The sequence below is a fragment of the Colossoma macropomum genome, unplaced genomic scaffold (assembly GCF_904425465.1).
Source record: "Colossoma macropomum unplaced genomic scaffold, Colossoma_macropomum, whole genome shotgun sequence".
Classification (NCBI taxonomy): Eukaryota; Metazoa; Chordata; class Actinopteri; order Characiformes; family Serrasalmidae; genus Colossoma; species Colossoma macropomum.
In genome coordinates this window covers 32,298,415-32,314,502 of record NW_023494802.1, presented here as the reverse complement: position 1 = coordinate 32,314,502, position 16,088 = coordinate 32,298,415, and the positions used below count along the sequence as shown (strand labels likewise).

Sequence of the window (16,088 nt, the reverse complement as noted above, 5' to 3'; positions counted from 1 at the left end):
TTCTGCTAGGTTTTGTTATTACGTTAACGCTACTGTGATCCAAACAGGACTCCTGTTACTAAGGGAGCTCTGGGTTCGATAATTTACAATGGAAAAATTACTTAGCAAACTTGTAAAAATTAAAATTGAACAAACTCGTAGCTCCTTCAGTCATAACAGTCCGGTTCAGATGACCTCACTGTAATGTAGTACCACATCCTAGTAATTTCTGAGCCAGTGTAAGAAGGTTAGCCCACGAGCGAGCCCTCAGAGAAAGGGAGTGAATGAAGCTAAACGGCTAAAAACAAAAAAATAAACTAGTTTCTAACCATTTTTATGTGACCTTCCTTTAATTTTGCAAAATAGAAGTATGTATTCCACTAAAAATGAAAGAAAACTTACCTGTATCTTTCTGTTTTTGGTTTTATGTAGTAGCAGAAAATGTGTACTAAGAAGAACTGCCACTCTGTAATGTCTTCTGGGTTTGTCAGACGCTAGAGGGTGCTCACGAGCAATTCCAAAATAAATGGGTTAATATGGGGCATTTCAGCAAAATCATAGTTTGTAAATGCTTAAACCTTTTTATATAGAAAAATGCATTCACAGAACAGAATAAAATATATTAATGCCGCTGTATCATTTTTGAGCGCTTAGAAACTCCAGTTATAGGACTTGTCAGTCACTCATGTACACTCATGACACTGAGCACAAGCTGCTTCACACAGCCAGTGAGCTCAGCAGCTCGCAAACCAATCAGCACTCAGTACCAGTCCTGCCGTCCTACTGGCCAAAGTTTTTGTCTTTTGTAATATATCCTGCTACTTCCCAAAATAAAAAAACATCTCGCATAAATGGTTAGAGACAAGTTACATTTTTCATTTTTAGCTGTTTTTCTCCATTCACCCCCATTCATTTAGACTTCACTTGCAGGTGCACTCTGGTGTATTGCAGTCATGTTTTTGATATAACAGGAGAAATAGGAAGTGGCCAGGCTCTGGTAGTGGGACCAAAGCTGGTTTATGAGGAGCCCCCTTATATCACCAACAGAACGCCACGAACGAGTCCTCAGTGAATGGGGGTGAATGGAGCTAAATGGCAATAAAAAGTTAAAATACTTTCTAATCACTTGCCCAAAACTTTCCTTTAATTTTAGAAAGTAGAAAGATGTAATTCACTAAAAAAGCAAAAAAAAAAAACTTACCTGTATGTTTTACCTCAAGTTAAAAAGCTCTCAAAAATATAACAGCGGAGTTGATATGTTTTATGCTGTTCTGTGTTTAGAAAATGATGTTTTCGTTTATATTAAAAATGTTTAATAATTTATAAACTATGATTTTGCTCAAATGCTGCATCTTAACCCATTCGTTTTGGACTCGCACCGGAGCGCCCTCTAGTGTCTGAGATACCTGGAAGACATTACAGGGTAATAATTCTCCTCTCTACAAGTTCTCTGGTAGGACGCTATAGCATTACAGCTACTGCGTGATACTGGTTGCTGAGCTGATCAGCGGTTCACTCTCACTGACCTCATGAATATAATCTGGAGTTTTTAGGCACTATAACATTTCGATCTAGAGTATCTGAGGTAGATTACACAGTTATTTCAGTTGTTTGAATCAACAAGTTGAATCCATTACAGATGACATCACCAAACTTCCTGTGGTAAAACTAATCCAGCTCAAATAGGGCTATAGAAGGTAATTAGCTCTGGACCCATTACTTAGCAGACTTGTAAAAACAACGACCACTGTAGATTCTTACTGATTGTGTGCTGGATTAGTGCTGCAGCAGCACCTCCCCTGCTATCACAGTATATTGTGAATTAGGAGATACGACAGCCCAGTTTAATAATATAGAATGAATGAGAAAAAACATTGATGATTTGAATTAATAATGTAGATGCATTGGGAGGGGCTAAATAACATTGGGAGAGCTAAAGTACCTACTTAAAACTGGCCTAGTGATTCCCATGGTCAGTGCCATTGCAAATATTATTAGCAGTATCACCGCCAACTAGATTGTCAATATGGTCCGATTTTATCGGCCAACCGATATATCAACTGGACTCTAATATTTAGTTATAAAACTGACACTGTACCAGCAAAACAGTGATGCCATTCTTTTAAAAATGCGATTTTGAAGATTTTTTATTCAGTCTTATCAAAAACTATATTTATTTTTATATTTAAAAAAAAATATTTAACAAGGAACCAGAGGGAAAACCACATTTGGTAAAAAAATAAATAAAATAATAGCCATTAGATAATGGTCTAACATCCAGTCAGCTATTATGTAGTCGTGATGTGAGTGTGATGCCACTTTAACAGACTCAGTATTCATTGAAACCTCCCATTTTTCCTTTGATCGCTGTTCTTCAAATACTGAGTACTGACAACACATGTAAGTTCATGGTGGTGTAATTTTGTAGGATGTTGATATCACCACATCACCCACTCCTAGTTCTACTTTTTATGTTCTGTGAAATATTTAGATCTCACACAGATTATTCAACAAATTGCCTAAAGAGATATTAAAGTCACACTGAAAAGTACAGCAAGTCAGTTCAATTCATTTAAAAGTGCTTAAGGGGCTGTTTCTTTCTTTCTTTCTTTCTTTCTTTCTTTCTTTCTTTCTTTCTTTCTTTCTTTCTTTCTTTCTTTCTTTCTTTCTTTCTTTCTTTCTTTCTTTCTTTCTTTCTTTCTTTCTTTCTTTCTTTCTTTCGTGTTCCATGTCATGTGATTGAACTGAATGATGGTTTTAGAATTTAATCCAGACCAGAAGCCAAAATCCAACTGATAACATATGAAAAAATGGGCCCCGGTCTCAGTTTTACTCAGAACTAACATTCGTATAGCCAAAGCTACAGTACAATACCAAGGAGTATCACTCAGTCGCAGTTATTGTACAAGCCACAGTAATCAAGTATAACATGGAAGCTGTAGGCACTAGTTCAATAGTAATAGCTGCCATCTTATAGACCTAGCTAACAGTTAACAGATAATCTGAAAAAGCTTCCATGACGCTTTTCTCTAAAATTCATGGCAAAATGAATATTTTGTCGAAACTAATTCCATACAAACAGGCTATAAGTGCAGAACTGGCCAGTCCAGCCTTAAGAAGCCATCTATCTCTCAAGCTAGCCAAATCTCAACTGGCATACTTGATCACATTCTTGAGCTCTTTATATGGAAGGACATTTTCCAGTCAATCAAAAAAAATAGTGTGATACGTGTAAAGTGCTATTCTTCCAATGCATGAAACAGATGAAGACATCCAACTGCCCATTCGGCGAGGAGCCTGTGGAATGAGATGGGACTTTATATAAATCAGTGCACAGCCTCTAGCCCCAGAAAGCAGGTCTCCTGTAGATGCCGCCAGACGAGTAGGGGCAGTTGTAGTGGCAGATGCAGGAACTGATCATCATGACGGCTTGGTGGATTAGCCGGCCGCCCCGGCAGCGGAAGGGGACAATGGCAGTGTGAGTATGGTAAGGTGTGCAGCAGCGGCCGTCCGTGCACAGGCCGCAATACCGGGGCCGGTAGACCCGGGTGCTGCGGCAGCCCTGGTGGAGCAGCGGCACGGGAACTGCTGACTTGTAGCTGGGCTGGCATTTCCTCGGCCACTGAAAGGTATAAAAACAGATAAGAGCTGAACTGACAGTTGGTCTGCTGCGTTCACATTACTGTGGAAAAACTGATTTTTTTTCAGATCTGATTTTTTTTCCAGAGCTGTGTGAACACAGATTTAAGTCACTTTATTATTTTTGTCTTAGTGCAACATTAGCATAACATATCCAATACGTTTGTTTGTTTTACTTTGTTTTTTTACACTTTACACACTTTACAGTGCTTCTCACCATCATCTTCTGCTCTTACACACCTCCCTGAACAGAAATGTCAGTAACAGCTGCAAAAACAGTCTCTACCCTATTCATCTGCTCAGCGTAATTGCAAACCGCTGACGAGTTTTTATAAAAAATGATCATTGATGTTTTTACATACATAGATTTTTAAGAAACCAAATAAGTGCTTGAATCAAGTGCCTTTTCTTGCATTTACAATATATAAACATACAGGAGATTCAAGAGCTGAAAGCTTTTAGAGGTCTCTGAATTTATTCTTCCATGTAGGGCTATATTGAAATTGCACTTATGATATTGATGTCTTCTTAACATGTTTTAAGTGAGGAAATTGAACCTAATAATGCAGAGCAAGTGAACTGCCAGTCAGGCATGCTACAATTGGCATTCAAGCCTCAAATTAGAAAAGTCTTTTTGGTGAAAAAGGCCTGCTGCTTATACAAAGTTATCATATTTAAATTGCAGTTACAATATTGGCCGGTAAAATTGCTTTTAGATCTTTTTTCTTAAATTGCACAGCCCTTCTACCATAGCTTATGATTTTGATGAACAGCAGCAGAGTGCCCTACCATGGAGACTGAGTGTGTAGACCCTGCAGCACCACAGTGTCCCAATGGCTGAATGGGCTTTAGGCTAGACTTGTGGTGAGTTTAACACAAGGCTGTATAGTTCATTTCATGAAACAATTTAATAACCATATTTGTGAAGAACAGCCATAGTTCTGGCTTTAAATCTGAGCCAGTGAGAATCAGTAAGAGCATTTGGAGGCAGAAAGTTAGGATAGGATGGCATTCCAGCCCTTTCTGCCTCTGAGCATGCTTATTGGTCTATTCATCATGAAGTGCTGACACAACATATAGCACAGCTGATGTTTTCTGAGAGGTTTATGAGGTTTTTATATGACAATGACAAAACAGTCTTTGTAATGAAGGTTTTTGCATGACTGCTGCAGTGATGGACTGTCCTGCAAATATGATCTTTTTGTTGCTCTTTTTTTATATACAGTTTAGTAATGTGATAATTTGATTACAGCGACAATATGGATCATTCATACTCTACATATGGGTCCTTTCAGAGCAGAGATGTGTAAGCAAATGACCAATTTGAGTGATTTCAAACACAAGTGTGAACAGTCAAGGCAGAAACATCTGTGCAAAAAATCAGAATTGGTCAATAAAACTGAATATAGTGACTGTATTGCACTGTATTTTGAGCATTTTATCTGCTCATCAGCACTGACATGCTGAAAAAGCAAATATTTATAATAATAAAAGCAGGACGATGTGATTTGCTGGCCCCAGATCGAACTGGCCAGACCTGGACTCACCACTGGAGTCTTAGGAGGGAAGGCGTGGCAGGGTCGGACCTTGCACAGTCTGATCTGCATTTCCAGCCTGCAGGCCGGGTTCTGGTTGGACATACGTGTGGAGATCCCTGGGCCACAGGTTCGCGAGCAAGCGCTCCACTCTGTGCTCTGCTGTATGCAGTTCAAACCGAGGTTGGCTTGGTAATCGGGCATGGCGGGCAGTGAATGGTCAGGGCTGTAAGCTGCAATCATCCAAAAATAACACAGCCATTAGAGTTGCACAGCTCCTAATGCAGTAAATGTCACTCAGCTACAGTGAAATAGTGACCTAAAGAACCAAAAAGTCTCTTTTTAAGAAGGTAACCTGCCTAATTTAAGCCCTAAATATGTATCAAAGGTAATCATAGGTAGTTTGTGCCACCTTTGCTGTAGTGACAGCCTCTACTCTTCTGTGAAGGCTTTAAAACATTAGAACATTGCTGTGCGGATTTGATTGCATTCAGCCACAAGAGCATTAGTGAGGTCAGGTACTGATGTTGGATGATTAAGAGAATGAAGTTCCACTGATCCACAGTCTAGTGCTAGGGGGGCTTCATATTAGGCCTGAGCAATTTGGGCAAAATATCAAATGCTATTTTCAATTTTTTTTTGTGAAGACAGTCTTTCAAATTGTGATTTCGATAAAAAAAAGCTACGTCACCCCTACTTTACCCCCCCCCCTCTTGTTGATGCTTGACATTGGTCATGGTGACCTTATGTGCATGTACAGCTGCTCTAGATGTCCCATTCTATAAGCAATGCTTTTCTATGCAAACTATACAAGCTGTGTGTACAAAAAAGCAAAAGGAGCACCTTAAAGTAGCCTAATTGACTAATACTTTTGAACATATTTTGTATTATATAAGATAAGACAGGCACGTCCCCATATGTTTTGCTAGCTAGCTAGTTAGGTGATGACCTAGCTATCATGCATGTTATGGTTCTATTTTTATTTTTCTCAGTTTCCTTTTTTTTCTTTGGAAAAAACAGTTTCCCACCAAGAGGCACCACAAAAATGCCCTATGAGGTTAGATGACAAAGTCAGGTACATCAACGCAGCACAAATTGGCTGAGATGTCAATGCTATTTTGATCATGGTGAACAACAGAAGCGAACAGTCACACAACATAAAGCAATCAGAAAAACTGTATAAAAAATATAAGAAATGGTATTAGTGAAGTACATTTTAAACATTTAATTAATTTAACAGTTAATCTATATTTCATTTCTGCATAAACACCTGTAAAATAGGCCAAAACTGATACCTGTTAACTAATACCCATTTCACATCCTCAGTGTTCTCTCACATCAACCACATGAACTCATCTCAGGTGAGTTCTTTCTCAGAAAAGACTATTGTCCCACTTGCACTTGAAAGCAGCATTAAGCTCATGTGCGGCTGCTCCAGAGCATCCCATTCTATTGGCAATGCTTTTCTAAGGAGATTATACAAGCTGTGTGTGTAGAGCTTAACTGCTGTATCAGCAATGGGTGGCTTTAAAGTAGCTGAATTCACTACTTAGAAGGGGTGTCTGAATACTTCTGGACGTACAGTAAGACATGAACTACAAACAATTGACCAGTATTGTGATCTCTCAGCTAACTCAAGAAAAAGGCCATGTGATCTGTATAGCCTAAAAGTAAACTCTTGTTAAAACTGTTCAATTTAAAGACGTACTCTCTCCTCTTTGTAGCCCAAATGAGGTCAAAACAAACTCAGGGGATCCCGCAAATGGAAAATCTGTAGCCGGGTCATACTAATCAGCCATTTTTTGGCAGAGCTTGCCGAGTGCAACTCTGTGTAAACTCCCTTGTTTTGCGTACAAGAACATGAACAAAATGTACTGTCGCAGTTTACGTAACTTGGGTGACATCGCTTAAATTTCCAGATGTTCTGAAAGTAGCCAGAGTTTTGCTAGCCCCCCTGATAGCCGCTCCATGGCAACTGGTTTTGAGCATTAATTATGGGCTCGCACAGACATGAGTCCGGTAATGAATCACGGAAAGTTTCTGGAAGCGCTCGCTGTTTGGGCTGTTGGGCTCCATCTTGGCAAGACTTTTTCAATGAAATCTCACAGTGAAAAACCTCAGACTGGAATGTCAGCAATGGGCCTCAGATAAACCCTGCCTGCATTGGTCTGTCCAATAGACTGGGCAAGAGACAACATTTTTATGATTTATGAAAAATCCCCTAATGATGCGGGAAAGCGAATTCTGTCTCCAAATGTTTGTGAAAATCGTTATCGCATAAACATTCTCTTCAAGTCCACCTTTTTTCATGAGTGATAGAAGCATGTTTTTTTTAATAAGGAAGACTGCCAAGTGTATTACCCTCCCATAGCACAAACTATTATTGTTTAATATGTCTTTCACATACATTCATTGTGTATATTAAAGTGATAGTTCAGTGAAAAATCAAATTTAGCAACCTAAAGAAGCAAACGTCACCAAACACGTCATGGCTGATCAACTATATTTAGTGTAAATATGATTTTCTGCCCAACTATGCTCTATTGTATAAATCCAGCAGTTGAATTTCGAATATACAGTTGTATGCATAAGTTTTGGCACCCCAAATTACATGTTTTTGTGAAAATAAGTACAGAGAACACATATTCATACACAATTACTGTTTATTTGCTGAATGTAACTTATTAGAAAAAAAAAGATAGATAAATAAATAAAACATGGCATGCGCAAAAGGTATGGCACATTTTATATCATATATTTTATTGCTTCCAATATGTTAAACTCAACAAATCAATGTAAATTGTGCTGTAAAAAGTTAAACTCAGCAAATAAATGGAAATTGTACTGTAAAACCTGAAGAAAAATACCATATTTAAGTGTGTTCTCCGTAGAGGATGTGTTAACTTACTTTCACTTAGAAAATCAACAAAACACATAATTTGGATCAAGCATCAAGTCAAAGTCAACTTTACTGTTAATACTTCTCATCACAGACGTGTGTGATAGTGAGAGAACATACCATTTTATCTTAACACGTGTGATAGTTTGCACACTGCCATTGGTGGCTTTGAGCTTTCATTACTTGTTAGATACATTAGCCTTGTAGCTCCAGTGCAAAACTAAAGAAGCAAACTTCAGACACCAAATATGTCTTTGCTGATTGACTGTATTTAGTGTGAATATAGTGTTCTGCTCAACTATGCTCTATTACGTCTTTACATTAAGGTTGTTTACCTGTTTGTGCATCCTGAAGCAGGCTGTTGTCCATGTTCTCACACACCCACTCTTTACAGCATTTTCCTGGCAGCTGCACCCTCTGAGGGTGAGGGCAGTCTGGAGTGGGCAGGCGGACATCATCGCTGCACAGTGGCACGCAGGTCACCCCTCCACCCACACAGCGGCACTGGGTGGTGCAGGACGGCTGGAACACCTCACCCTCCCGATAGGAGACTCCGTTCAGCTCACAGCCCAGCTCCTCTTCACCTGAGCAGACATGAAGGCCATTAGCAAGCAGGATTAGGATAAAACCATGTGTTCCCTTTAATATATCACATGCTAACTATGCTTTCTATACTTTTTCTCATTCATCATGTTGACTTTGACTTTGATATATTGCAACTTCATATGCTAGACTTATTCATGCTCCACACACAAATGTTTTCCTTCATCTATTGTGAGGTTGAACAAGTTTGAATATTGGCAAAATCCTAATCAACCTAATGAAGATTAGGTTGAAGTTTAGAGTCACTACATTTTGAGTTTTGAGTTGGTTTAAAATGCCTCACCACTGAGAGGAACTATGCTTCTGACAGGTCAGAAATGACACCAAATTTGTCACCATGCTAATGTTAGCTCAACTGAAAATTACTTCAGATGAGCTACTATCTCTACCACTTTACATCTACAAGGTGGACCACCAAGGCAGGTGTGTCTAATACAGTGGACATTAAGTGGACACAGTGTTTAAAAACTCCAGTAGCCCTGCTGTGTCTGATTCACTTGTACCAGTGCAACACACACTAAAACGCCACCACCATGTCAGTGTCACAGCATTGCTGAGAGTGATCCACTACCCAAATAATACCTGCTCTGTGGTGGTCCTGTGGGGGTCCTGACCATTGATGAATAAAGTAAGGGTGGGATGACAAAGTATACAGAGAAACAGCTGAACTACAGTCTGTAATTGTACAACTACAAAGTGCACCTATATGGTAAGTGGACCTGATAAAATGCACAAAGAGCTTGTCCAATCTCAAAGAGGACAGGTGGTTCCCAACCCTGGTTCTGCACATTTTTTCTCTGCTTTGTCATACTAGACTTGAACTCAGAAAGGGCTTGCTAACGAGTTGACCAATTGAATCAGGTGTGTTGGATCAGAGACCAGAGTTGGGTTTTATAAGATACATTTGCCCATCAGATATAAAGTTCTCTTTCTAAAGTGTATTCACATGTAATTCATGAAAAAAACTGTGTCGATCATATAATGTTGTAGCTAAAAAATCACAGCACCCGCTTCCTGGATCTGCTTGGAATGTTCTGGCTCCCCCTCACCATCCCCAGACCTGTTGCTTGTTGTGCTGGTTTGGTTCTGGTTTTGTTCTGGGCAGTTTTCATGTATTTATTGTCTTTGTTGATTGATTTGTCTGCATTTTGCTCATCTGCTTATCTTGTGATTCTTGTTAGACTAATGCTATATTGAAAATTAAATGATAGATAATATCGCCAACTTGGCTAATTTTGCAAAATAAATAAATAAATACATTGACAGTGAGACTGAATGAAGAGCTGTTTGGGAGCCAAAAGATTTGGCTCTTATCAGTGAGCTGAGCCAATTGATCTGACTCACTGAATAGAGCCAGAATGTTCATCACTTGTACAAAGCCCTATATAGTCTGACACAGGGGTGCTCAATCCTTCTGGAGATCTACCACCCTGGACAGTTCAGATCCAACACACTTGGCTCTAATGTTGCTCTTAAAGGCCTTCATTAGCTGGATCAGGTGTGTAAGATTGGGGTTGGAGCTAAACTCTGCAGGGTGGTAGATCTCCAGGAGCAGGATTGAGCACCTTCTTCTTACACATTTTACAGCCCAAGAGGGCACAACTGGCCTCTCCAGCTGTGGGTAGAATGGCCATCACCCCTTGACTTAGCATGATGCTAGCCAGCACAAGTGTCTGTTAGCTAATGTAACAGAACTACAAGAGTCTGTAGTGATTCTTTTACAATATAGTGTGACTAAATGGAGAGACTGGAGTAAGCTGAGGATTGCAGATGATGTGCCATTCATTGTATGAGCAGTGTCAGTTTCTTGCTTGGTCTCCACAGTGTATCCCTTGCACAGTAAATGAAGCCAGAACAAGCACTGTCAACACTGGCAGGGCTAATAGCTATTGAGATATTTTGGAGAGGGGCCTAAGCTGTAGTCATTAGGCCTCACACAGTAGCTTTGTTTGTTCTCCCCACAGTGAGGTCCTGTAACCATGCTTGATAATTCTCTTTTTATAGACCTTGTTTTCAATGCGACAAGCTATTTTAGTGCAAGAGAAATGAACGCTCAGTTACTCACTGACACACTCTCCAGGTTCTCCAGGGAAGCTGGCGCTATAGTCACACTGCAGGCCACGTGCTTTGTCACAAAGGAGCACGTCACTGCAGGACTCACCCTTCTGGCGGGCACACACCCGGCAGCACCCACACCCATCCTTCACCAGAGGGACACCTTCTGAGCAAACTGGCTCTGAGCTGGGGCACTGGCATGGGCCAACACACTGCTGACAGCAAACCTGGGTGATGGAGAGGAAATCTTATAACACTGTGATCAGTCCTAGGGCTGGGCAATAAGGAAATGTCATCAGACATCAGAGATGATTGAGAAGTAACCCAGTGCTGATCCCTGATTGGCAATATCTATAGCCAGACGTAGATCAGTTCCAGAGCACCTCAGCTATGAAGAAAAATATCACTCATTCACATATTTTGCATTCTGAAGATTACCCACAAAGGGGTAGTTATTAGCACTCAAGTAGCTTTTGAGTGCATCAGTCCACGTGTCAGCATGAATTCCATACCGGTCTAAGCAGGTTTCTGCTGGTCTTGTGCTGGTCTGGTGCTGGTTTAGCTGGTCAGTCAGCATGGTTTTAGATGCTGGTATTCTGGTATAGCATAACCATGCTAAATGCATATTCAGCATATTAACTTCCATTGCTGCTGACCAGCATAACAGCATCCAAAACACAACATATGCTGGTTTTGATGGTGACCAGCCATGCCAGTCTGGGCTGCTATTTCTAGCAGGGAAGCTGTTTATAAGCCAGATCGCTAAAATACTTTAAAATACTTAATAGTTCAAAACATTTAACATTAAGTTTGCTATGTTCAAACTAACCTTTATGTAGCAAACTACTCTGTCTGTTACACATGACTGCTGGTATAACTTCATGACTTTACTCTGCTAGCTCGCTAGTTAGCAAGCTAACAGTTTCACAACACAGGAAGGGCATGCCCAACAGTTCTAAACATGAATTTTGAGCCAAACAATTATTCACAAAGTTCATGTACATTCCTCCCATCCTTCTCAAAAAATGATATCAGTGTTAAAGTTTACTTAGCTAGGTAATTAGCTCAAGATGTGATGTCAGAGAGGTTATACACAGTACTGAAACACAGAGACTGAAAGGGAGAAAACTGGCATGAACTCATACATTCATGAGCAGTGATGTAATCGGTAATTCTGTTTTTGATTTTTATTTTAGATAACGTCCAGTCCTATTCACTGCCTGCTCATTACACTGAAGCCTGTTTACTCTAAAGCAGGGCAGGTCCTCACAGCACAGCTACTACTTCTGACACCACTGGGGCTTCGAAGTTAACCATTTTTAACACCTGCAAAATGCATCACAGGTGCCAAAAACACAGAGCAGTGTTTAGCAGACCCTTGGTTTGGCTGATATTCAGACATGTGGAGGAAGTAACAACGGCCTTTAGTGACAACAGCAAGAATTCAGCCCAATCCACGTGGCTATTACTGGACTGACAGCCCATTAGGCTTCAGTTTCCTCAACCATAGTGTTCCAAGTGATCACTCTACCATCTACAGGGCTTTGACACTGTTGGGAAGCTCACTTCTGATTGATTGAGAGACTATATAACATATAATTTTCTTCCCTTAAACCTCTTTATGTGGAGAATCTGGCATTTTGCAAAGCTTTGACTCACTCAAATCATAGGCACAAGCTTTGGGGAAAGGGGAAAAAGGGAAAAACATCTCTTGTGAATCACTTATGGTAAGAGTTCCCAGACTCTAGAGGCAATATAAGTATGCTTTCAATTACAAAGTCGAAGTTGGAGCCAGCCAGCAGAATGAAGTTAGATCTAATAGGCTTCAGATAGTCTTTTGTCTGTTCAGAAAACACAATCTGTTCAGATTGTAATTGCCTAGCTTGAAATACAATGTTTGGAATTAGGAAAAAATGCACCATTGGCTTGATAAAGTGTGCATGTAGCCCACAAAACAGCCTGTTTATTCATAGTTTTAGTAACGTAACAGACATGTGTATACACACAGTCCCACAGCTTTGTGATAATTCACAAACATTAACAAAAACACATTTTTGGTAACTACTTATTGGCTTTGACAATAAATGTTAGCACAGATAATGTAAACAGCCTTTCGAAACATACAACTTGTAACCCCATAAACCCCAGGGGCCTGTATGTGCACCAGCATTAGTTCCTCAGGCATTAATCCCAACTGCATCGGTAGAAATTAGACAAGCAGCACCAATCAATTTTTAGAAATAATAATTATATCGCTTACATATTAGTTTAATAGTAGTTACTGGATAATTTATATTTTTTACTAAATAACATGCCTAAAGATAAATAACTCAATTATAATCCTGCACAGATGGTTTTTAATCCCAACTGCACTGGTGGAAATTGGACAGTAATAATAAAACTGAATAATAAGTATTATCATTAATAACCGAATGATAAACCTTCAAATTAAGGGGTTAATACACAAACATCAGTCAGTGTGGTCTTAAAATTTGATAACTGAATAATAAACCTGCAAATTAAGAGGTTAATCCCACACAAACATCAGTCAGTTTATAGCAATAATAAGTCTAATAATTAAAAGCAATATCAACCAATTATTCAGACACTTCATATCTTGCTAGACAGTGAATGAGGTGCAGAGAAAGCATCTCACCTGGCAGCACAGGTAGAGCAGTAGTGCGCATGCCAGCAGCAGCCCGTATGTGTTTTGCACTTGGCTGTCCATCCCGGCTAACAGAGCGTCCCACTGCAGTGTATGCTGAGCTGCTGGGGCCAGTGCTGGCTCACTGGCTGGACTTTTATAAAGTTCCCCCCTCTGATGTCACGGCTTGCCTGCCGTGTAAACAGTGGCTGGCCGGCAATCAGAAATGTTTCAAATTCCACATCCCTGCTGGCCGCTTCCACTCACCGCTCCTGCTCTACAGCTAAACACTAAAAACACAAGCAGCAGAGCAAAAGCAGGCACGGTCAAGCGACGGACTTGTGCTTGGCCCCCACTGTTGCTGGTAAATGAGGTCACATGGCTGATAAGGTGGAGAGGGATGAAAGGATTCGTCTGATTATTGGCCAGAGAAAGGCTTTTAATGAAGGCCGAGGAAGATGACATAAGCATGCTGGATGGTGAATTCTGAAAGTGAAAACAACAAACAACAAATGAGCTCATGCAAAAGGAGTCTGGAGAAGAAATTCGAATGAAATTACATGCAACTTCCCAGCACAGCCACACAACACAACATACCAGAGAAATGCTGGAAATAATAGGCCTACTGGACATATACGAGCACACAGACAGGAGATACTGAGTAACACCAACCTGGCTGTGAATTACAAGTGGGGGTTAAGGAGGTGGTCAAAGACAGAAGTTTGGAGGAAGGGTCCTTAAAAGGGGAATTTCACCACTTTTTCAAAGTTTCTGCATAATTCAGTCCTTGATATGTACACAAAGTCATTCAAAGTGGTTTGATGGCATGAAATGGGTCATTCCAGAGACCACTACAGTGGTGGTGATAGGAACAATCTATCCAAAATCACCAGTGAACCTACATGTGTCTTCTCAGTTTTTATATGTATATTATTGATGGTAAAATGGTGGCAAATCTGAAAAAAAAGCTGTCTTTGAGGACAATTTGGCCTTACCACACCCGGCATCATATATACTATGAATAGCTTATATTTTAGGCCAAATTCATACCTTAAAACTATTGTGAAACAATATAATAACTTTCTATGAGGAAGCTTTTGGAGACGTTAAACTTTTCAGAAGTCTGCTTCCTATGATCACCACTGTGAACAAATCTGACTCGGTAAATTTCTCTAGAACTGTGCATTTCACATCAAACCACTCTGAATGATCTTGTATATATATTAACCATTTAATTATGAAGAACTTGTAAGAAACTGACAGAATTCCCATTGAATTACAAATAGCACATAATTCTAATAGTACAAACTAAAATATGTCTCCCTAGATAAGTAAAAATCATGTGTAATACAATTTCAAGCATGCAAACAGTGTGCTACACCATTTCTGCTAACAACTGTTGACACTGTCTCAGGCTTGACTTCCTCACTGTGTATTCTTTTACTGTGAAGAACAAATGTAACAACTATTTGTGAATAAATTAGCTTAATGAATGTGTGCAGGTTTCTTGTCAAGTGTGTTGCTTGAATGTATGACGCTGGCTAGCAGCTAGTATTAGTGCTAACTAGCTTATCACCACACACTGTTAGAAATAAAGGTTCTGTGTACAGTTCCGGTACACTTTTCAGTGATCAAGGCACAAACAATGTAAATGTGCCCTCAAAGGTAAAACAGTGGTTTTAAGGTCCAGTTGTGTACCTTAAATACATTTTTCCCAGGAGAAAAGTACATATTTGTATGACTTCATTATCTAATGCTTTGAAAGAGAACAATAAAATAAAGGCTGTGAAGATGAGATGGGGTGTGTGAAGTCAGTACAACTTATAATACAATAATTATTAAATATTGTTTCAGTAGATTATGGTACAATTATGACTGACTAAAGGTACTGAGATGTACCCTTGAGGGTACCACCCCAGTGACAAGAGGGGTACAGCCCAGTGACAGTTTTGCATCCCTTTTTTCTGAGAGTGCAGTCACTTGTCCTCTCATTTGTTCCGAAGGTATGCTTATCGTCCCTATTAGTAAAAATACAGTTGGTTCTTTATTTTGTAATTGCTATCAAAGAGTAGGATGGCTCCTATTAAGAAACTAACTGAACAAAAAATAAATAAATAAAGTAAAAACCTCTAGCTAATAGAAATTGTCACTCCAGAGCACACACACGAGCCTAAGGTCATCATGCCAAATGTCAAATGTCAAGCTAGAGAGCCCCTCAGCATTGGGCTGCGTTCTCTGGAGTGATGGAGCTCCATCCAATACCTCTGAGATGAGTTAGAGTGGCGTTTGTGATCCAGAACTAATCATCCAACATCAACCTTACTAATGCTCTTGTGGCTGAATGCAATCAAATCATCATGGCAATGTTCCAATATCTTTTCAGCCTTTTCAGAAGAGTAGAGAATATAACTACAGCAGACTCTGTTAATAACCTTAAATTAGGAAGAAATGTTGGATGAGTGGGTGTCTACAAACTGCATGTAGGGAGACAAAGTGGACCACCACAAATATCACTGTATAATTCACACTTTAACAGCAACAGTTATGTTCTAGAAATAGCTCAATAGTGCACTGTGGACAGTGCAATCTGACCTTCCCAGAAACCCCTTCTTCCACATTTTATTCACATCAGGTGCACAGACCAAACAACCCTATTAAAGTGCAAGACGACCAGCTAAGGGTGCTGGTTTAAAAATAGACGTAGACGGGGGAAATTCACCTTTGCAAATATGGT

General features: G+C 39.8%; 1 protein-coding gene across 1 annotated transcript; it reads right to left on the bottom strand.

The window, feature by feature from the left end:
- Positions 1-2,129: 2,129 nt before the first annotated feature.
- On the bottom strand, positions 2,130-13,472 carry ccn5 (cellular communication network factor 5). Its single transcript, XM_036591474.1, has 5 exons — positions 13,367-13,472; positions 10,721-10,937; positions 8,388-8,636; positions 5,166-5,386; positions 2,130-3,601 (listed from the first exon to the last, which is right to left on the bottom strand). The coding sequence occupies exons 1-5, from the start codon at positions 13,436-13,438 to the stop codon at positions 3,320-3,322; spliced, it is 1,041 nt and encodes a 346-aa protein (XP_036447367.1). The 5' UTR covers positions 13,439-13,472; the 3' UTR covers positions 2,130-3,319.
- Positions 13,473-16,088: the final 2,616 nt, after the last annotated feature.